This window comes from Narcine bancroftii, chromosome 6 (assembly GCF_036971445.1).
Source record: "Narcine bancroftii isolate sNarBan1 chromosome 6, sNarBan1.hap1, whole genome shotgun sequence".
NCBI lineage: Eukaryota > Metazoa > Chordata > Chondrichthyes > Torpediniformes > Narcinidae > Narcine > Narcine bancroftii.
Window position 1 is genome coordinate 61,515,356 of NC_091474.1, and position 23,348 is coordinate 61,538,703.

The 23,348-nt window shown below is 39.7% G+C and overlaps 1 protein-coding gene across 2 annotated transcripts in view; it reads right to left on the reverse strand.

Annotated features, from left to right (window-relative positions):
* Nucleotides 1-23,348, reverse strand: part of disc1 (DISC1 scaffold protein) — a 168,269-nt gene that overhangs the window by 95,988 nt on the left and 48,933 nt on the right. For both annotated transcript variants that reach the window (XR_011340101.1, XM_069885052.1), the window contains exons 3-5: nucleotides 16,922-16,991; nucleotides 2,289-2,442; nucleotides 1,510-1,630 (exon numbers count right to left, since the gene is read on the reverse strand). Coding sequence is in view for 1 of the 2 variants with exons in the window: in XM_069885052.1 (XP_069741153.1) it covers nucleotides 1,510-1,630; nucleotides 2,289-2,442; nucleotides 16,922-16,991 (345 nt within the window). In the remaining variant the exon portion in view is untranslated. The remainder of the gene's footprint in view (nucleotides 1-1,509; nucleotides 1,631-2,288; nucleotides 2,443-16,921; nucleotides 16,992-23,348) is intronic.

A 23,348-nucleotide genomic window follows, 5' to 3' on the forward strand; every position in this document is an offset into this window, starting at 1 on the left:
TGGGAAACAGTCTGAGGTTACCAGAAGGAAGCAATTTTGAATATGTGATTACAGACACAATGATAATTAAAAAATTTATAACAAACATGTACATCAAACTGCAAGAAAAGGAGAACGAGGAAACAAACTGTAAACCTAAACAAAAATGGGAACAAGATCTAAACATAAAGATAAAGAATGAAACATGGGAAAAGCTATGCTCCGGAACTATGAGAAATACAATAAACACGAGGTTACGCATGATACAATATAATTGGTTACACAGGCTATACATCACACCCCAAAAGTTAAAATAAATGGGACTCAACAGTATCAGACAGATGCTTTCACTGTAAAAAGGAAACGGGAACAACAATACATGCAATTTGGACATGTGAGAAAGTGGAAAATTTTTGGGAAGATCTAAACCAGATATTAAATAAAATCACAAAAAGCAATATACCAAAAATCCCAGAGATCTTCCTCCTAAGTAATATAAGAAATAAAGAATTTGGACTCGATTTGGATGGAGCACAGAAAAGATTTATTATGAGAGCCCTAGCTGTAGCAAAAAAATATATTATGTCAACCTGGAAATTAGAAGACAACTTGAGAATACAACAATGGTATATAAAAATAAATAAATGTATTCCATTAGAAAAAATAACATATAATTTAAGAAATAACATCACAATATTCGAACAAATATGGGAACCATACATGAAATACAATAGAGAAATCCTACCATGAACCTCCACCACCTAAAATGACAGAAGAGAAGACAACGAAATGAACTGACTCAGTATATAAAAGTAAAAGATAAAAATTTATTGTTTATTTTATTAAGTGACGACATTGTTTAACGGATTTAATGTATCTTATAGATTGAACTTTGAATAAATAGGATGGGGGGAGAGGGAGGGAGGGAGGGAAGGGAGGGGGGAAAAAGGGGAGAAAATGACACTAGATATTCAAGAGAAAAATGTCTGTATGTATTTTGGTCAGTATGGTTTATGGTGTGAAAAATTTTAAAAATTAAATAAGACAGCAAGCATCTCTTCCTCTGTTATCTGCATAGGATCCATGACCTCACTGCTGTTTTGCCTCACTTCAATATACTCTGTGTCTGCCTCCCGAGTAAATACTGATACAAAAAATCCATTTAAAATTTCCCCTCTCTTTTGGCTCCATGCTGCGTCCCTTGATTTCCTTTTGCTCTTAATATATCTTAATATTCATGCTCCTCAAGGCACTTTAGTACATTCAGAGGACTATCTAAATGCAAATTGCTTCATTTGTAAAGAAAGTTAGAGAAGATTAGAGCATGTCTGCTTGGATACACATACAAAATAACAGCATTTTGTTGGCCTCATACATGTAATTTACAATAACAATGAATAAATCTGTGCATATTATATTTTAACAAGCATGTAAGCAGCATTTATAATTTGAATTTTTAGAGATGCTCTATTTCACTTACTGCCTAATATTTAAATAAAAATTACATGGCACATACATTACGCCACAAACCTGTAACTGTTGTCTATCTTGAATCAACCGGCTTCTCCTTGACCATGATATTCGTAGGTTATCAGTGCTTGAATTTGAATGTTTATCTTCATTACTTTTCAGCAAGAAATTCTCCCCATTCCTGAAAATTTAATTTAAATACGTGACAGAAGTTCAAAATCAGCATGCTCAATAACACCAATAAATACAAAAAGTTCTTTGGTACTGAATATGGCTTCCAACACAGGCAGCTTGTCCACTGAATGTCTTAAATTAATATCTGAATTTTCCCAAGCAGCTATAAAGAACAATGGAAACCTTTCAACTAAAATGCTCAAGCAGTTTGCTTTCACATCTGCATGGGTGTACAACTTCGGTTTTGTGGGTCATTGATAAAGTTTAAATAAATATCCCCATTTACTGATATTGCAAACCTCAGACACTAATGTATCCTTTTAGTTTTGTATTTTATCTATACAACAGCAGAGAGGGAATGACCCAAGAAATACAAATTAAGAAGCTGAAATAGGTCCACCCTATTCCTTATGTAGGAACTGGGCAAATTGAAGGAAAGAGTTTCAGCTTAATGTCTAAAAGAATGATAGAAATAGAAATCCTCAACATATTCAGAGTGCATTGATTAGCATTTCACATGTCTTAATGTACATAGTTCTAGGTGAAAAGTAGGAATAGCTAGATTGGTTCTAGAAAAATCAAATTCCTCAATAATACACAAAAAAAATCCTCTCAGAATTTATTTTTCTACTTCAATTATATCCACATTAAAGAAATGTACATACTTGAAAATACATTCATTCTGGTGCTCAGTCATTTGCAGTTGAAGTTCAAATTTTTGGAGAAAGTTCAGAATACAAGGATGATACGAAGGCAACTGGAGTTTTAAGGAACTCGGCTCACTCTTCAGTTCTGCCAACTTCTTGTTGAACTTGTCAGCTGCAGCAAAAAGATTTTTTTTATAAAATAATGACAATTATTCTTCTTTGTAAATAAAAGCCTGATAAATTAAGAAAAAATGAAAATGAAGCCCAGGAGATGGGATGGTGCTCTTAATTAAGGACAGGGATCGAGATCTTTACAAGGAGTCTAGGTACGACCTGCAGAAGGCCAGCTCTGAAGCAAAGTGGAAACTCCAGAGGAAGCTTTAGACAGATGCACACCAGCAATTGCAGGGAGTGCAGGACATTACAGCCTTCAAAACAAAGGCGAACACCATAGATGGCTCCAATGCTTCACTACCCGATGAGCTGAACACTGTGATATCCGTCTCTGAGGGCAACATCACAACATCATTCAAGAGGCTAACTGGCAGAGTACTGAAAATTTGCATCAACCAACTAGCCAGAGTGTTCACAGTCATTTTCAACCTTTCATTGTGGCAGTCAGAGGTTCCCACCATCAATCATCCCAATACGCAAGAAGAGTAGCGTGAGCTGCCTCAACAACTACCGCCAAGTAGCACTACCTTCTACTGTGATGAAATGCATCAAGAGGCTGGTCATGGCCAGAACATACCTAAGCAAAGATCTGGACCCATGCAATTCACCTATTGTCACAATCACTCACTGGCTCCCCATTCAGCTCTGAATCACCTCAAAAACACCAATTCATACATATGGCTGCTTTTCAACTACAACAGCTCGGCTTTCAATACCGTATTTCCCTCTGCAACTGGATCCTTGGCTTTCACGTCGGAAGACCACAGTTAGTATGAATTGGAAACAATGTCTCCTCCTCAATGATCATCAACAAAGGCACACCCCAAGGATGCGTGCTTAGCCCACTGCTCTACTCATTATAAACCACGACTGTATGGCCGGGCACAATTCCAATGCCATCTACATTTGCCGATGACACCACACTTGTCGGCAGAATCACAAACAGCAATGAGGAAATGTACAGGAGGGAGATCGATCTGCTAGTTGAAATGGGTAAGGACAACAACCTTGCGCTCAACGTCAGCAAAACCAAGATGAGTGTGACTTCAGGAGGAAGTCGGGGAACATGACCCAGTCCTTGTCAAGAGCTCAGTAGTGAAGAGGGTCAAGAACTTCAAATTCCTGCATGTCAACATCTCCAAGGATCTGTCCTGGATCCTCCATGTTGATACAGTCACAAAGAAGGCTCGCCAGAGGCTTTTCTTTGTGAGGTGTCTGAGGAGATTCAGTATGTCACCAAAGGCTCTTCAGGTGTACCATGGAGAGTATTCTGGCTGGTCGCAACCCTGCCTGATATGGAGGTGCCAACTTTCAGGACAAGAATAAATTCCAGAGGGTTGTTAACTCAGCCTGCGACATCACAGGCACCAAACTTCACTCCATCGAGGACATCTACATGAGGCCATGTCTTAAAAAAGCAGCCTCTCTCCTCAAAGACCCCCACCACCCAGGCCATGCCCTCTTCACTCTGCTACCATTGGGGAAAAGGTACAGGAGCTGAAAGACGAGCACTCAGCGGCACAAGGACAGCTTCTTCCCCGCTGCCATCAGATTCCTCAATAATCAATGAACCAAAGGCCCTGCCTTACTTTTCATGCACTATTATTATTATTATTTTATTTGACATAACAATGTTGTAAGGTGGTTAGAATATGTATGTTTGCACAATGATGCTGCTGCAAATCACCCGAATTTCATGGCTTGTTCCTGACAATAAATCCTGATTCTCTTCATAATCCCCTTTTGTAAGTGGGATTATTTCACTCTTATATAGTTGATTTTGTATCCCAAGATTTTACCATAATCTTCCAATATAGTCTGTAGCCCGGCCAATGACCCTGCTGATTCTGTCGAATATATCAACACATCATCCACAAATAAGTTAATTTTGAGCTCTTCCTGTCCCAATCTAAATCCTTTGATACCTGGATCCCAGCAAATGGCTTCTGCTAGCTGTTCAATAGTTAATATGAATAGTATTGGGGACAGCAGACAACCCTGTCTAATAGATCTGATCAGTGGGAAGGCTGAAGATTTTTGCATATTAGTAACAACTTTGGCCCTGGGTTTATGGTATAACGCCTTGACCTAATTTATAAATGATTGTCCCAACTCAAATTTTTCCAGGACTTTAACCAAAAAATCGTGCTCAAGTCTATCAAAGGCTTTTTCTGTGTCTAGGACCATGACTATGCTTGGATCCGCCCTTGACTGCACCAGATATATTGTATTCAGTAGCCGACTTCTATTTTCTGCCGATTGCCTTTTCTGTACAAACCCCAACTGATCTGGGTTTGTTAACTTTGTAAAATATCAAGCCACTGTTTGCCAGAGCTTTGGTTATTATTTTAAAATCCAAATTCAGAAGTGAGACTGGTTTGATAGAAGACGGCTTCAATGGATCCTTATCCTTTTTGGGATCACTGTAATTATTGCCATCAAAAAAAGTGTCCAGGAGAGGATGGGTCTCGGCCGCCTGTTCCACCACATCCATGAACAGTGACATCGAAAGATTCTTGAACTCTCTGTAAAATTCAGGAGGGAAACCATCCTCTCCCAGAGATTTATTAGTTTGTAGCAAACTCAGTGCTTTTATTTCTTTCTTCCTCAGAAAAGGAGCATTCTTCCTGCTCCTTGGGCTCTAAATTTGATAATTCCAAATGAGACAAGAATTCCTCCATTTTCTCAATGTCACCCCATTGACTCAATTGCATATAAATTGCCTAAATGCTTAATTTATTTCCTTCAGTTTGTATGAAATCCTGTCTGTCTTTTTTTTAATATAAATCGCATTAATTGTCCCTGCGGTTTCTTCTGCCTTCAACTGTCAAGACGGTACCTTATAGGCTCTTTCCCCCAACTTTGTTTAGATCTTAATATTGCTTTTTCCATCCTATACATTTGCATAGTGTTGTACTTTAGCTTTTTATTTGTTAATATTCTAGATTTTTCTCCAGAGCCTGAATTTTGGTAGTCCTTTTCCAATTGAGTTATCTCTCGTTCCAATTCACTAATCTCCCTCGAGTATAGCAAGAGTCCTTCCTCATGGAATAAGCAAGGAAATTAAGAATATGAAAGAGAATAGATAATTGTTGAGTTAATAACACTAGAGTGGCACAGGCACTCCAGTGACATATGCAAAATGGAAGGGCAGTTGTCATGGGGGACTTTTAACTTGCACATCGTTGGGGGAAATCAGGTTTGTCACAGCAATCTTAAGGAGGATGTCATAGAATACATCCATGACTCCTTTCTTGGATCTGGTCCTGGGCAATGAGGCAGATAAAATTAATGATCTTGTATTTCGCGATCCTCTTGAAAAAAGTGATCACAGTATGACTGAATATCTCATACAAATGATAATGTGGTAAATTGGATCAGCATGTTTACAGATGACACAAAGATTGAAGGCGTAGTGGACAGCGAGGAAAGCTTTCAAAGCTTGCAGAGGGATCTGGACTAGCTCGAAAAATGGGTTGCAAAATGGCAGATTTAATTAAACGCAGGCAGATGGAACTTAATGCAGACAAATGTTTGGTGCTGCACTTTGAAAGGATAAACTAAGTTAAAAAATAGTTCAAAATAAAATCAGTGTATTAAGTTTAAACAGGGGAGACTACAACAGGATGAGGGAGGACTGGCGTGGACTGGGACACAGGCTATCTGGTGGGACAGTTAAGGAACAGTGGAAGACTTTCAAAGAGTGCTCAACGTAAGTATATTCCAGTCAGCAAGGATGGGGAGAGTAATTATTGGATAATTAGGAAACTATAGCACAGAAACAGGCCCTTTGGCCCTTCTAGTCTGTGACAAACTATTATTTTGCCAAGTCCCATTGATCTGAACCAGAACCCATCCATGTACCTGTCTAAATTTTTCTAAAATGTCAAAATTGAGCCAGCATTTACCAATTTAACTGGCAGCTCATTCCACATTCTCGCCACTCTCTGCATGAAGAAGTCCCCCCCAATGTTCCCTTTAAACCTTTCTCCTTTTACCCTTAACCCATGTCCTCAAGTTTTTAATCTCTCCTAACCTCAGTGGAAAAGGCCTACTTACATTTACTCTATATATATATACCCATCACAATTTTGGATAATTCCATCAAATCTCCCCTCATTCTTCTACATGTCCTAACATGTTTAACCTTTACCAGTAAATCAGTTCTTCAAGACCGAGCAACATCCTTGTAAATCTCCTCTGCATTCTTTCAATCTTATTGATACCCTAGGTGACCAAAACTGCAGACAATACTCCAAATTTGGCCTTACAACATCTCGTACAACTTTATCATAACATCTCAGGTCCTATTCAATACTTTGATTAGCAAAGGCCAATGTGCAAAAAGCTTTCTTTACAACCGTATCTATCTATCTGCGATGCCACTTCCATGAAACTATGTATCTATATTCACAGATGCCTCTGCTCTACCACACTCTTCAGTGCCCTACCGTTTATAGTGCATGTCCTAACTTAGTTTATCCTTTCAAAGTGCAGCACCAAACATTTGTCTGCATTAAATTCCATCTGCCTGCGTTTAATTAAATCTGCCATTTTGCAACCCATTTTCCAAGCTAGTCCAGATCCCTCTGCAAGCTTTGAAAGCTTTCCTCGCTGCCCACTACGCCTTCAATCTTTGTGTCATCTGTAAACATGCTGATCCAATTTACCACATTATCATTAAAATCATTGATATAGATGACAAACAATTGACCTAGAACCAATCTTTGAGGCACACCACTAGTCACAGGCCTCTATGAGAAAGACAATTATTCACTACCACTCCCAATGCCACATCCAGTTCACTACCTCACCATGAACACAGAGTGACTGAACCTTCCTGACTTTCCCCCATTCGGGGGAATGTAGACAACATTCATGGGCCTTTCCTTCATTAACTTTCCTGGAATCTCCTCAAAAAACTCTTTAACAGTAGTCAAACATGACCTACCACTCACAAAGCTATAGCTGACTAACCCTAATCAGACCCTGTCCATCCAAATACTTGTATATACCTTTGAATATCTTACCTATCCTCCAGCACCTCACCCATGGCTAAAGGCATGTTAAATATTTCTGCCAGGGCCCCTGCAATTGCTACACTCGCCTCCCTCAAGGACTAAGTGAATATCTTCTCAAACTGTTGATTTATCCTCCCTCATTTGCCTTAAGACAGCAAGCACCTCCTCTTCTTTAATCTATATGGGCTCCATAACCTCACTCCTTGTTTACCTCACTTCCATAGACTCTGTGCCAATTTTCTGAATCAATACAGATGTAAAAAAAACATTTAAGATCTCACTGACCACACTGATCTTCAAAAGGACCAATTTTGTCCTTTCCTATCCTTTTTATCTCAATACACTTATAAAAGACTGTAGGATTTTCTCTCACCTTGTTACCAAAGTAACCTTATGTTTAATTTTAGCCCTCCTTTTTTTTTTGCATTTTTTATTCTCCTCAAATGCATAATTTGCTCCTCGTTGCCTATTACCTGCCATACATCTCTCTCCTCTTAACCATTTCCCAATATTCCTCAAAAACCAAGGTTCCCTATGCCTGTTAACTTTGCCTTTAATCCTGACAGGAACAAATAAACTGTATTCTCAAAATTTCACATTTGACAGCCTCCCATTTACCAAGCACATTCTTGCCAGAAACCAACCTGTCCCAATCTACAACTTACTAAATCCATTCTCATTTTCTCAATAATGGCCTTTGTCCAATTTAGAATCTCAACCAGAGAACCAGGCCAACTGTTATCCATAATTATCTTGAAACTAATGGCATTATAATTCCGGTCCCAAATTGTTCTTCTATACATATTTCCATCACCTGTCCTTTCTTGTTCCCTCATAGGAGATCCTGTATTGTATTTCCGTAGTTGGAACCTTGATACATTGATTTGGAAAACTTTTCTGATCACATTTGACAAATAACTGTGACGCAAAGTGTTAATTAAATATATGCTTATAAAAGTAATTAGAATTGGGTTAGTTGTTGGGTTGCATGCATTTTACAGACAAAATAATGCCTTGCAAAGTTCTGAGGTCAGCTGCAAACAGAAGGTTCTGGGCTTTAACAACATTTGCAAGCACACCCCAGAAACTGAAAAATTTGTAGAGAGTTGAGGCCTTGTGTTTTTTGTAAAGCCTGGAAATTGAAGATTTGCAAACCAAAAGCAAAAAATAACAGTGCCTGGAACATCAGGAGGGGAGAGGCAGAGAAGGAAGGCACTTTCAGTTGGCCAATTGCCCCGCTTGTAAAGCCGCATATTTTGGGAAAATGCTGCTGTGGGAAGGCCACATGAATATGCAGTAGGCGCCTGCAAGACGAGCTTGGTAACCCTCCTCTGAGAGGAATAATCCCCGCAGCACAGTGGCCACCCCAGCCATCTAAATGCAGCTATCTAAAAGCAGCTGCATTCAGATGACAGTCAGCTGACCAAAGCCTGACAGCTCCTCTCCCAGTCCCCACTGTCGGGTAGCCAGCGCGGGCACGTCACTCGCGGGACGTCCCCACACTGGTCCCACTGCCTGCCTCTCTCCCCACTCAAGAAATCAGTCCCCACACTGTCGGGCAGCCGACGCGGGCTGTCCCCACACTGTCGGGCGGCCGACGCAGGCTGTCCCCACACTGTCGGGCGGCCGACGCAGGCTGTCCCCACACTGTGGGGGCTAAATTTGGGAGTGGAGAGAAGGGGGCTGGAGCGGGAGGAGGCTGGAGCGGCCGGCAGGGGTGAAGGGGGCTTGCTGAAACAATGCTGGTACCCGAGTTGAGCGCCTCCTTCTCCTCCACCGGCCGCTCCAGCCCCCCTACCCCCCTACCAGTCGCTCCGGCCTCCTTCTCCCCTGCCGGCCGCTCCAGCTCCATGAGTGGGAAGAGATCGTGGCAGCAGGATCAGTGTAGGGACGTCCATGCTGACAGCCCGCGTTGGCCGCCCCACAGTGTGAGGACAGATTTCGTGAGTGGTGGAGAGCGGGGCAGCGGGATCAGTATGGTGATGTCCTGCGTGGGACGTCCCCGCACTGATAGCCCGCGCTGGCTGTCCCAGATGACAGCCAACCATCCTGACTTGACAGCCCAAGGGACAGGAGCCGGAATGCACTCAAGACACGCGTCCTAGCGCAGCTGTCCTTTCAGGTGGCCAGCGCTGCGCTTTCAACACTGCCACCTGAACGACAATTTAAAGGGCCGCTTCTGCTTCTTCAGGTGCATTCTCCGCTAAGAATGCCTGGAGAGAGAAGGAGGTGAGCTGGAGGCAGTCTGAAAAAAAGGCTGGAGGGAAGAGGAGCCTGCTGAAAAGGCTCCTTTTTCAAGACTGGGAAGAGTTCTAATATTGAAGCCCAAATGTACTCTCTTGGGCTAGTCTTCCCAGTGAGGTAAAGAGAAGAACTCTGTGAGAAGAACCTGGAAAGAAGACGTTTCTTCTTTAAGACATTCCTGTTTCAGGTGTCCAACCCTAATTTTAAGTAAAGCACTGAAGTTTGCTTGAATGTAATGACTGTTTGATTCTGTGCACAAGATTGAAGATTACTGGAAACTGTAGCCTTGGAAACATGGACAGTGGAAGATTGGCTAATAAAAAGGACTTTCTTGAAAACACATTACACACAGGTGCTTAGATTAGGTTGGGAGGAGGGATTGAGTAAATACCTTAGTGTTGATAAGTGTTGATCTTGTTGTTCTATACTCTCAGAGAATTAAACTAATTTTGTTTAAGGAACCATTGCTTTGGTGTATTTCTGTTGCTGCTGGTATATGGAGTTCACTGAACTTGTAACATTGTGGGTGCTCGTCCGATTTTTTAAATCATTCTAAACTACTTGCAATTTTGGGTTCTTAAACTTTTAGATTTTTGTGATTCATTGCTCAATTGTTTTTTTTCCGAGCTAATTTAAAACTTGTAAGGGGAAACTGCAGCAAGGGATATTGGTGACTTAATGAAACAACCATCTTTTGCTGACCTGCAAAAAATGAGTAAACGAGATTTGATATTCATTGCTAGGGAATTAAAGCTTGATGAAGTCAAAACCAGTATGAAGAAAACTGAAATACAGAGAATTATAGCAAAACATTATATAAACAAAAAAATATTTGGAAAGGAGTGCTTAGAAAATTTTCCTGTGGGTAGTTCTTTTGAACGGCAATTGCAATTTAAAAAATTGGAGCTGGAAGAAGCTGATAAAAAGAGAAAGCATGAGCCAGAAGAAGCTGAAAAAAATAGGAAATATGAGGAAGCTGAAAGAATAAAAGAAAGGTTGTTTGATGCATGGAGAGAATAAAACTGAAGCTCCATCTTATGAAGATAAGTTTATGGCTAGTAGAGAGGTTCATTTAGTTCCTCCTTTTGATGAGAGATATTGATACATATTTTCAGCTTTTTGAAAAGGTTCAAAATGGCTAAAAGGAAAATGGCCTCTCATGCTTCAAAGTGCATTGAAGGGAAAAGCACAACAAGCATATGCTAGTTTGAATGCAGAGCAAGTTGCAGATTATGGCACTGTTAAAAAGGCAATATTAAAGGCTTGTGAGTTAGTTCCAGAAACATAGACAACATTTTTGGAGTTTGGGAAAAGCATGGAACCAATCTTATATGGATTTTGCACTTGAAAAATCTGTATGTTTTGACAGTTGGTGCCTCAAAGAATATAAACAATGATTTCAATAGATTGAGAGAATTGATTTTAATTGAAGAAATGTGCCTAATGAGATCAAATTATATCTGGATGAAAAAGATGTAGCTACACAGCAACAGATTGCTCGTTCAGCTGAGGAGTATTTATTGACTCACAAAAAACAAATTCCAGTATAGTAAGCCTTTTCAGAAGTTTTAGGTTGAACAGCTCAGTAAACTTGAAATTAATCCTGGGGAGAAAATCAAGAAACTAGATGAGGGTAAGGGCAATTCAGAAAAGGACAGAATTTCAGGTTTTGTCTGTTATTTCTCTAAGAAACCTGGTCATGTTCAGTCAAATTTATTATTATTAAAAAGTAAGAAAGAAAGAGAGGTATTACCAGAAGCTTGTATTCAGTCAGTTGAACATAATGAGAACAAAGGTTTCATACCTGCTAAGGAGGTTATGAATGTTGATTTCTGTGAGTGAAGGAACTTTGCAGGTGCCTATTAAAATTCTCAGCGATACAGGGACTGCCCAGTCACTTTTGTTGGACAAGGTCTTAACCCTTGATCAGAAGACAGACACAGGAGAGACAACTTTGTTTAGAGGTATTGAAGGAGAGATAGAATCAATTGCCCTACACAAAATAGTGTTTAATTCAGAATTAATTAAAGGACCAGTTGTAGTGGGAGTTATTTCAAAGTTACCCATGTGAGGAATCTCAACTTATTAGGAAATAATTTAGCAGAAGATAAGGTTGGGTCAGTCTTGAGATTAACAAATAATTCATTTAAAGATAGGGTTGATGAAGATTGTGAAATCTATCCTGCATGTACTGTGACAAGGTCTTTGTCTAAGATGAAAACAAAGGAAGACCCAATTAACAGAGACTTGCCCAGTACTTCTGATATAGAAAAGAACCAGAAAGAACAGGTTAAATTTGATAGACAGGATTTATCTTTGTCAAGGAAAGATTTAATTGAGCAGCAAAAGATAGATGTGGATCTTGCTGACTTGAGGAATAAGGCTGTGAATGAGGAGGAAAGTAAGGAAATGCCCTGTGGATATTACTGGAAGGGAGAACTGTTAATGAGAAAATGGAGACTGTGTGATGTGGCTGCAAATGAGAAATGGGCAGTGGTTCATCATGTGGTCATTCCTAAAGTCTACCGGAATTAAATTTTATATTTGGCCCATAGTACATCTTTGGGAGGTCATTTAGATGTGAATAAAATTTTGAAACAATTTTCTGGCCTGGTTTGAGAAGGGAGGTTGTAAATTTTTGCCGGACATGCCACATTTGTCAGGTTATGGGAAACCTAACCTTGATCCTCTGGTAGCTCCTTTGCAATCTATTCCTGTGGTTAGGAAACCTTTCACTAGAGTTATCCTGGATTGTGTGGGTCCCCTGTCTAAAACTAAAGCTGGAAATCAGTACTTGTTAACAATTACGTGTGTGGCATCAAGATTTCCAGAAGTTATACCTTTGAGAAATATCAAAGCAAAAACAGTGGTAAAGGCTTTAAAATGTTTCATAATTTTTGGGTTACCTAAAGACATCCAAAGTGATCAAGGAAGCAGTTTCATGTCTGGATTGTTTCAGCAGTTGGTGTCTGAGCTAGGAATTAAACAGATCACTTCATCTGCATACCATCCTGAAATTCAGGGAGTTTTGGAAAGATTCCATTCTTCTTTTAAAAATATGATGAGGATTTATTGTCTGGAGAATGAAAAAGATTGGGATGAGGGTATTCATTTATTCCTATTTGCAGTGAGAAAGTCTGTGAAGGAACCATTAGGTTTTAGCCCTTTTAAAATTGTGTTTGGTCTTCAAATGAGAGGACCTTTAAGGATGTTAAAAGAACAGTGGGTTCATGAGGATGTTCAGCTGGATTTGCTGGCTTATGTTTCTAAATTTAAAGATCAGTTGGAAAAAGTTTGGACTTTGGCTCAAGACAATTTAAAAATGGCTCAGGAAAAATGAAGCAATTGTTTGACAGAAAGTCTCAAGGATTTTTAAGCCAGGAAATGAAGTGTTAGTTTTGTTTCCAACACATGACAATCTTCTTAGAGCAAGATTTTCTGGATCGTATGAAGTTAAATCAAAATTAAGTGATATTGACTATTTGATAAACACTCCAGATCGTAGGTATAAAACTCAGGTTTGTCATATCAATATGTTGAAGCCTTCCTATGAGAAAAATAGTCTTGTAGAACAGGTTGAATCAAAGGTGTTGGCTTTTGACAGGGTTGAGGAAGTTATGGATCATAAGATTGTGGAAACAAGATTTTGTGAGGGTTATCTTAAAGAAACCATAGTTCCTGTGCATCTGTCTAACTCAACAGTTTTGGAAAATCTAGATGAAAAGTTATGCCATTTTATGCCACAAGATCTAAGGCAGTTGAAACATTTGCTTTTGAAATATGCAGATTTCTCTCCTGATGTTCCAAAAAGGACATCAGTGTTTTTTCATGATGTGAATGTGGGAGAAGTAAATCCTATAAAACAACATCCTTTTTGAATTAACATTGAAAAAAGTGAAATAATGGATAAGGAGGTGGAATACATGTTAGAGAATGATATAATTAGAGCTTCAAATTCAAATTGGAGTTCTCCTTGTGTTCTTGTACCTAATACAAATGGAACTGTTAGGTTCTGTACAGATTACAGGAAAGTCAATACAATAACCAAAACAAATGCCTATCCTATTCCTAAAATAGATGATTGTATTGATAAAATTGGGACAGCTACGTTCCTTACTAAGGTGGATCTGTTGAAGGGCAACTGGTGTGTGCCACTAGCAAAGAGAGAGGAAGGAAGATTTCTGCATTTATGACACCATCAGGCTTTTATGAATACAATGTGCTACCTTTTGGCATGAAAAACACCCCTGCTACATTCCAAAGGATGATAAATTCTGTAATCCAAGGGTTAAAACATACAGATGTATATTGATGATTTGGTCACAAAAAGTAACACATGGGAGGAACATTTGATGGAATTGGAAATAGTTTTTTGCTCGATTAGCTGAAGCAAACTTAACTATCAATCTGTCTAAAAGTGAATTAGGACATGTAACTATGACATATTTAGGTCATGTAGTTAGTCAGGGGAAAGTTGCGTCTATTGGAGCTAAAGTGCAGGCAATTTGTGAGTTTCCTATTCCAAATGGCAAGGAGGTAGTAACAAGATTTTTAGGAATGGCAGGTTATTATAATTAGTTTTGCAAAAATTTTGCAAAAATTGCTCTTCCTTTAATCAATTTCTTGAAGAAAGGAGATAAATTTCTCTGGGCAGACTCTTATCAGAGAGCTTTTGAGATTTTAAAGGAGATGCTGTGCCATAACCTTGTTTTAAAGTCTCCTAATTTTGAAAAAAAACATTTTCTTTTGTTGTGGATGTCAGCGACGGAGCAGCAGATGCCGTGATGTTACAAAAACATGGTGGAATTGACCATCCGGTTGCCTGCTTTTCAAAGAAATTCAATGATCATCAAATAAATTATTCCACGATTGAGAAGGAACTGTTGTCTCTAGTGCTCATTCTACAGAATTTTGATGTGTATTTGGGTACTACCTAAGAACCTGTAATGATATTTAACGATCACAATCCTATTGTGCTTTTGAACAAAATGAGAAATCATAATAGAAGAATATTAAATTGGAGTTAAATTTTGCAAGAATATAATTTGCAAATTAATCATATCAAAGGTACAGAAAATGTTATATCAGATTGTTTGTCTAGATGTTAAAAATTTTTGTATAGTGAATACTTAATTATTGAGTTACATACTAGTATTTTTAATCACTGTAGTGCTGTAGTGCTTGTGAAGTTAGTATTCACTTTATTTGAAATGCATATAACCCCTCACGGCAATATTGGATTAAAATCCTATGACTTGACATGATGTTACTTTAGATAAATATGCGTTAAGTGACAAAATGGTCACCTATGTACAGTAACTAACCAAACCACTGTTAGTCCAACACTCACAGGTGTAAGAGGTGCAGAGGCATCCGGAGGAACCCATTGGTGGCAAACAGGTGCCCCACCTCTAGCCTAGTGACTGCATGCTTTGAAGTAGAACAATGCTTGATAATCGTTAAATATGCATCATGACAACCTAAACACTCCAACTTTCTTTAAGCTGAGGACTCTTTTAGCTCAATCATAAGTTGACCAAGTGTTCCTGCAAACCGCCAAAGGTAATCCAATTAATAAGTGGTTAAATTGAAAATAAACAAGATCATATGGTCTTTGAATGCATTAAAATGCAACAACTCATTAACAGAGACAATAGTCAAACAAAAAAAATGCAAACAACAAGTTTTGCAGACAAATACTCAGTTATAAGATTATGCTGGCCGGCCAAACATGTACTTGATATCTTTGCTGCTTGATTATGCACAATGATACCCACATTGGCAAGGAGGGAATGATAAATATCTTACTGTAAATATCTCACTGCAGGTGTGGTGGCATCAAAATTTTAGGTAAAGGAACACTCTTGGCAGGAAGCCATTTTCCATGTTTATAATTAGCCATTTGTCTTTTTATTTAAAGACAATACTGCTTTGACCGTTAGTTAAGATTTGGTTTTACTGGTTTGATTATTAGTTTAATATATATAATATAATAATTCCCTGCTATGGAGTGCCTGAGGCATTCAGATAATGCATAAGGAATTGAGAATCTTACAGTGGTTTCACTATTCCCATTAACCACAGGTAACAGGAATAGTAGAATGTGCAAACGAAACATTAAAAAAAACACTAAGCTGCCGAAATTGATTGAGGAAACAGGGCTGAGGAAACAAGCCTGTGGCTTGACAGCATTGGGCAATGAGACTATGGCAGGGCTGGACACTGTTAATTGAGAGCTGACAACAAACCCGATATGCGGTGGATTACCAGTTAGCTACCCAGAGGGGTTCACGCGCCATTGTCGGAGATAAGTGCATCACCAAGGTCATAGATGAATCCTTTCATAACTCTCAGGAAATACTGAATATCCATGATCAGTTTTAGACAGTTTTAGACAGGGTCTCATGGGACAGGATGGATGGTTTGCTTAGCTAAAGTGGATATTCAGAGGATCATGGGGTTCATATATCTTGCATGTAATTGTGATACTAGCTGCAGAATTGGTTCCCTTCTGTTCTGCTGTTCCTGTATGAAAGTTTGATATACAACCATACTGATATGGATATCGGTCTCTTTCTCACTGTAAGTTATCTTCAAATGATAAAAAAGCAATGTGGAAGTATAGTTTATATACCAGTGCTTAAACTTTTGCTGTTAGATTTAGAAGGTATCTTATAATTATAAAAGGGCTGAACTCATTTTGCAAACTCTGCAGCAAACAGGTTCTAGAGATGGCTTGCAATAAACATCATTAAAATTGAAATAAAGCTGGCATAAACATCATTAAAATTGTATCCTTCAAGGAAATGTTGATTATTTACCAGACAAAAACACATACCATTCTTTTATGTGAGATAAACACCAGAAAACATGTATTTGAGGAACATTTTTTTTAAGATGAAATTATGTAATACTGAAAGGTAGGGGTCACTTCTTTCCCTTAACCAATTGAAATTGTATAAATATAAAATGAAATCTCTATCTTTGGAGTGAGAGCTAAAGGCTTCAGACAGGTGTCAGAAATTGACCTCTCCTGTTTAGTTTTACTCACTTCCCCTATACAAATTGATTATTTCTGAAATAAAGATCTGTATGCTTTTAAGTGATATTTTGCTGTGTGTTCTGCTGTCTAATTTCATTTCAGCGTGGGCTGACTTACACAGAATAAAATTTTAGAAAATGTAATTTTAAAAATCCAACAAGGGCTCTCACCTTTCTCATAATCATCATCCTGTACAGCCGCCTTCTGAAGTTTCTGTAGCTTTAAGATTAAAGTCTGATGCTACAATAATCAAAATTTTAAAAATGTGTTAATGAAAAGACATTTCACATGCAGATTTAAAACACAATCTAAACAAATTGAAAAATCTTGCCATGGATTTCATGAAAGCATTGAAATTTACCAAAACTAATAAATTATCTGAATTTATCAATATGCATTTTGTGGAACTAAAAATACATTTAACAATTTAACAAACACATCCACTGGATTGTTGCATATTTCATAACATTTTCTACTCTTTAATGTTAGGTCAAGTTAAAAAAGCCAATCACACTGCACCATTTCAGTTAGTCCTTTATACCTAGATAATGGACAGATAAGTCTATGAAGTCGGATTTGGGCTTATCACTCTGTTCCCTGCCTTATGGTCAGGGTCCAGAATAATTCACTGGACTTGTGTTGTCCACACCATAGTCTGACCACAAGTCCCTCCACCATTTCATTGTTTGCTCAAGATTCTGTGAAATGTGCATTAGGACTAAACATAACATATGCATAATTACATTATTTTGTTTTATTCAAATTTCACCAAACTCACAAATTTGAAGGTGAACCATCTTTGCACAGCTTAAAGTACATAGAGAACCTCATTAAATTGGAGCCAGAATAAAGAAGTTGTCAGCCACTGCCATTACATTGGACACACTTGACAAATCTCAGTATGAATCTTTTATTTTCTATTAAGTTTGAAGCAAGTTGTGCTCTTTGTTTGCACAGAACCTAAAATTCTAATTGTACCAACAATCAGAGGGAAGATTCAGAAAGGAGAAAACCAAAGGTAACGAACTATCATAAACACAGCACATGAAATTTAAATTTAGACATACAGCACAGTAACAGGCCCTTACGGCCTACAAATCCATGCCGCTGAATTACACCCAATTGAACTAAAACCTGTGTACATTTTGAAGGGCGGGAGGAAACTGGAGCACCCAGAGAAAAAACACACAGACACAGAACATACAAACATGCTACAGACAGCACAGGATTCGAACCCAGGTTGTTGGCGCTGTAACAGCGGTACGCTAACCACTATGCTAACCATACCACCCACTAAGCTGACTGTGCCGCCCATATGCAAGACCAAAAAAGCTAACACACTCAACCACTGCTACACCAATATGAAGAACGCCTACCGAGTCATACCACAACCGCACTTGGGCGGTTACCCCAAGTCTGATTACCTGGCTGTACTTTTACTCCCTGCAAACAAGCAGAGAATGAGGACCACAGCACCAGTAGTGAAGACAGCAAAAATATGGTCAAGGGAGGCGGAGAAGTGTTTGTAGGTTTACTTTGAATCGGTGGATTGAACCATATTCAAGAACTCATCCTTAAGCTAGAATGAATATGCAACATGTGTCACCAACTTTATCAAGACCTGTGTGGACGAGTACGTGCCCATGCCAGGAATTCCCCAACCAGAAGCCTTGGATGAATCAGAGGATTCACAATCTGCTAAAGGTAAGATCAAGAGAATTTAAGGTCAAGGATCCAGATCTCTACAGGAAGTCCAGGTACAACCTGCAGAAGGCCAGCACTGCAACAAAAGGGCAATTCTGGAGGAAGCTTGAGAAGAAGACAGGGACACACTAGCTATTAATAGGAGTGCAGGCCATGGGGGGCATAGCAAGGAGGCGTAGGAAGATGTGTGGAGACACCTCTCCCCAACTGAATTAATTAATGCCCGAATTATAAAGACTTGAAGTTTTTGAAAGTTGTAAGAACTGAATTAAATCTTGATTGCAGTAATAATGATGAAAACAAAAGGACAATTAGTGAGGAAATTGACTTTTAAATGTGTAGAAAGTGCTGAAGAACTTCAGCAAACCTTTCAGAAAGAACCTCGGGAGTCGACTAGAGCAGTTCCCAAGCAGCAGAGGACTCTACTGGGCAAGTTGAATATAACATCAGTGTTTATCTTGTGTTCCAAAACGCAAGATGGCGCCAACATTTCTAGCCCTTCTGTGGAGCAGGAGTCGCGCTGCAGCGACACGCTTGGAGAGGAGCGCGATCACTTGTGCGTGGCCGGCGGTTCGGCTGCGCACAGCTATGTGTCTGAAGACGGTTGCGTGTAACAGGTGTGCTGAGCATGTGCGAGGACTCACGCGTGCACACTCTGCTGGGTCCGGGCGGCGGAGGGGCTCGGCCTGGCATGGGGGGAGGTCCAAACCCGCAGCCAAGCAGCCGGTTGGAAATAACGGCAGGTGAAAAAGAAGAAAGTCCTGCTTTATTGTATGAGGAAGAATAAGTAATAATTATGGAAGCAGCCAGAATTATGGAAGATAGGCCTCAGGCTTTAAAGACTAGTTCTCTTCAAGTTTTAAAAATGACTTCTGCTGGAATTGAAGCTGTTAACCCTATATTAGAAGACATTGCTAAACAAATGGAAAATATGGTTTTTCAAATGAAAAAAGGTTTTACAGGTGTCAATGATCAATTTGATGATATGAAAGGGAAAATGAATAATATGTGAAGAAATTTCAAGTGTAAAAATGGATATCTCTACAGTAAAACCAAATGTTAACAAATGTTTGAAAACAGTTGATATTAAACATAGAAACATGGAAGATAGGAGCAGGAGTAGGTCATTCAGCCCTTCGAGCCTGCTCCGCCATTCAATGAGATCATGGCTGATCTTAAAAGTTCAGTACTCCGTCCCCGCCTTCTCTCCATAACCCCTAATTCCCTTATACTGAAGAAATATATCTAATTCCCTCTTAAATATATTCATTGTACCTGCCTCTACTGCTCTCTGTGGCAATGAATTCCACAGATTCACCACCCTCTGGGTAAAGAAATTCCTCCTCACCTCAGTTCTAAATGGTTTGCCTATTATCCTCAAACCATGGCCCCGGGTTCTGGACTCCCCCACCATTGGAAACATCCCTTCCGCATCCATTCTGTCCAGTCCTGCCAGAATTTTATATGTCCCTATGAGATCCCCTCTCAATCTTCTAAACTCCAGCGAGTACAATCCCAAATTGCGCAATCTTTCCTCATAAGTTATTCCTGCCATTCCTGATATCAGCCTGGTGAATCGCCTCTGCACTCCCTCCATTGCAAGAACATCCTTCCTCAGATAAGGCGACCAAAACTGCACACAACACTCCAGGTGTGGTCTCACCAAGGCTCTGTACAGCTGCAGTAAGGTATCCTTATTCCTATACTCAAACTCTCTTCATATGAAGGCCAACATACCATTTGCCTTTTTAACCGCCTGCTATACCTGCATGCTCGCCTTCAGTGACTGGTGAACAAGAACCCCTAGGTCTCTCTGCACTTCCCCATCTCCCAATCTATTGCCAGTCAAATAGTAATCTGCCCTCCGGTTTGTATTACCAAAGTGAATAACCTCACATTTATCCACAATGTAGTGCATTTGCCATGTATCTGCCCAGTCCCCCAATTTATCCAAATCACACTGGAGCTTCCTGACCCCCTCTTCAGTGCACACAGCCCCTCCTAGCTTAGTGTCGTCTGCAAATTTGGAGATATTACATCCAATCCCCTCATCTAGATCATTAATGTAAATTGTGAACAGCTGGGGTCCCAGTACAGATCCCTGTGGCACCCCACTGGTCACCGCCTGCCACTCACAAAATGAGCCGTTTATCCCAACTCTCTGTCTTCTATCTGCCAGCCAGTTCTCAATCCACATCAATATCTTGCCCCCAATCCCATGAGCCTTGATTTTGCATGCCAGTCGTTTATGTGGGACCTTATCAAAGGCCTTTTGGAAATCCAGGTACACCACATCCACTGGCTCTCCCCCATCTATTTTACTGTCACCATCTCAAAGAATTCCAATAGATTTGTCAAGCATGATTTACCTTTTGTAAATCCATGTTGACTCTGTCTGATCCCTTCTCTGCTAGTCATATGCTCTACTATTACATCCTTAATAATGGATTCCATCATTTTGCCCACTACTGATGTAAGGCTCACCGGCCTATAATTCCCCGCTTTTTCTCTACCCCCCCCTTTTTAAATAGTGGGGTAACATTAGCTACCCTCCAATCCATGGGTACTGATCCTGAGTCTATCGAGTTCTGGAAAATAATTCTTAAAGCATCTGCTATCTGAATGGCCACTTCCTTGAGTACCCTAGGATGCAGATTATCAGGCCCTTGGGAATTATTAGCCTTCAATCCCTTCAATTTCCCCAAGACCATGTCCTTAGAGATACTGATTTCTTTCAGCTCCTCCCTTGCATTAGTCTCTATGTTTCCCAACATCCTTGGGAGGTTATTTGTATCCTCTCTCGTGAAAACAGAACTAAAGTAAGAATTTAATTGGTCTGCCATTTCCTTATTCCCCATTATATATTCCCCTGATTCTGACTGCAAGGGACCTACTCTGGATTTCACCAATCTTTTCCTCTTGACATATCTATAAAAGCTTTTGCAGTTGGTTTTTATGTTTGCCACAAGCTTACTTTCGTAATTTATTTTTGCCCTCTTGATTAATCCCTTTGTCCTCCTTTGCTGAATCTTGAACTGTTCCCAGTCTTCGGATTTCGTACTTTTTTTGGCCAACTGATATGCTCTCCCTTTGGACCTAATGCTGTCTCTAATTTCCCTTGTGATCCACGGTTGAGTCACCTTTTTTGGTTTATTTTTATACCAAACCAGTATAAATGATTTCTGCAATTCTTCCATTAGATCTTTGAATGCTTTCCATTGTCTATCCACCGACAACCCCCCCATAAACACCAACCAATCAATCTTTCTCAACTCCCTTCTCATACCATCGTAATTCCCTTTATTTAAATTCAGAACCTTAGTCTCGGTTTTAATTTCTTCACTCTCCATGTCGAGTGAGAATTCGATCATATTGTGATCCCTCCTACCCAAAGGGCCTCGTACAACAAGACTGCTGATTAGCCCCTTTTCATTACATATTACCAAAAATGACCTGCTCCCGAGTTGGTTCCTCGACATATTGGTCTAGATAACCGTACCGTAAACATTCAAGGAATTCCTCCTCCTCAGTATTTTTTACTAATTTGGCTAGTCCAATCTATATGTAAATTAAAGTCTCCCATGACAGCTGTTCCCTTATTGCACGCTTCTCTAATTTCTCTTTTTATGCCTTCCCTCACCTCTACATTACTATTTGGAGGCCTATATATCACCCCCACTAATGTTTTCCACCCCTTGCTATTCCTCAGTTCTACCCATATTGATTCCGCATCTTCCGAGTTAATATCCTTCCTGTCAATTGTGTCGGCCCCTTCTCTCACCATCAAAGCTACCCCACCCCCTTTTCTTTCTTGCCGATCCCTCCTAAATATTGTATACCCCAGGATGTTAAGTTCCCAGGCTTGCCCACCTTGCAGCCATGTTTCTGTAATCCCAATCAAATCATATTTGTTTGTCTCAATTTCCACAGCCAATTCATCTACCTTGTTCCGATTGCTTCTTGCATTAAGATATAAAGCCTTCAGATTTGCTTTTCTCACCCTCCTTGCTCTTTCTGATTTTTTACTTTCGCTGCCTAACCTAACTTTTCCTATTTTATCTTTCCTGTCCTTTGCCCTATCATACAGGTTCCCACCCCCCTGCCAAATTAGTTTAAACCGCATCCGACGGCTGCACCAAACCTAGCTGCCAATATATTGACCCCTTTTGGGTTTAGGTGTAACCCATCCTTCTTGTAAAGGTCATGCCTTCCCCAGAAGAGATCCCAATGGTCCAAGAAGCCAAAACCCTGTGCACTTGGCACAGGTAGCTATCCAGAGATCACCACCCTGGCAGTCCTGTTTCTTAGCTTCTGTCCTAGCTCGCTGTAATTCTTTTTTAATACCTTCTCCCTCTTTTTATCTATGTCATTGGTACCCACATGTACCAACACATCAGGTTGCTCGCTCTCTCCTTTCAGAATACTCTGAACCCGATTTAAGATATCCCATACCCTTGCACCAGGGAGGCAGCACATCATGTGGGTATACCTATCTGGTTCACAGAATCTCTTGCCTGTACCTCTGACAATGGAGTCCCCAATAACCACTGTATTCCTCCTTATTTTTTGTACCACCGTACAGGATAAGTTTAAGAAGATCGAAGAAGTTTTTATTGATTGGTGGAACGGTACACATATTGAAGATTTTTTTTACTGGTTGGAAAATTCAGAAAAGAGATTTGCTGAAGAAAATTGACCCGTTGGAGAACCAGAGCCGACGTAATAATATTAAGATAGTAGGTCTTCCAGAGGATATTGAAGGATTGGAGCCAGTAAAAAAATTTTCGGAAATGGATTTCAGATATGTTGGGGGTTGAGTCTTTTCCAGATGGATTGGAATTAGATTGAGCGCATCGAGCGATTAGGAAATACTATGGAGGAAGGGGTATAAAT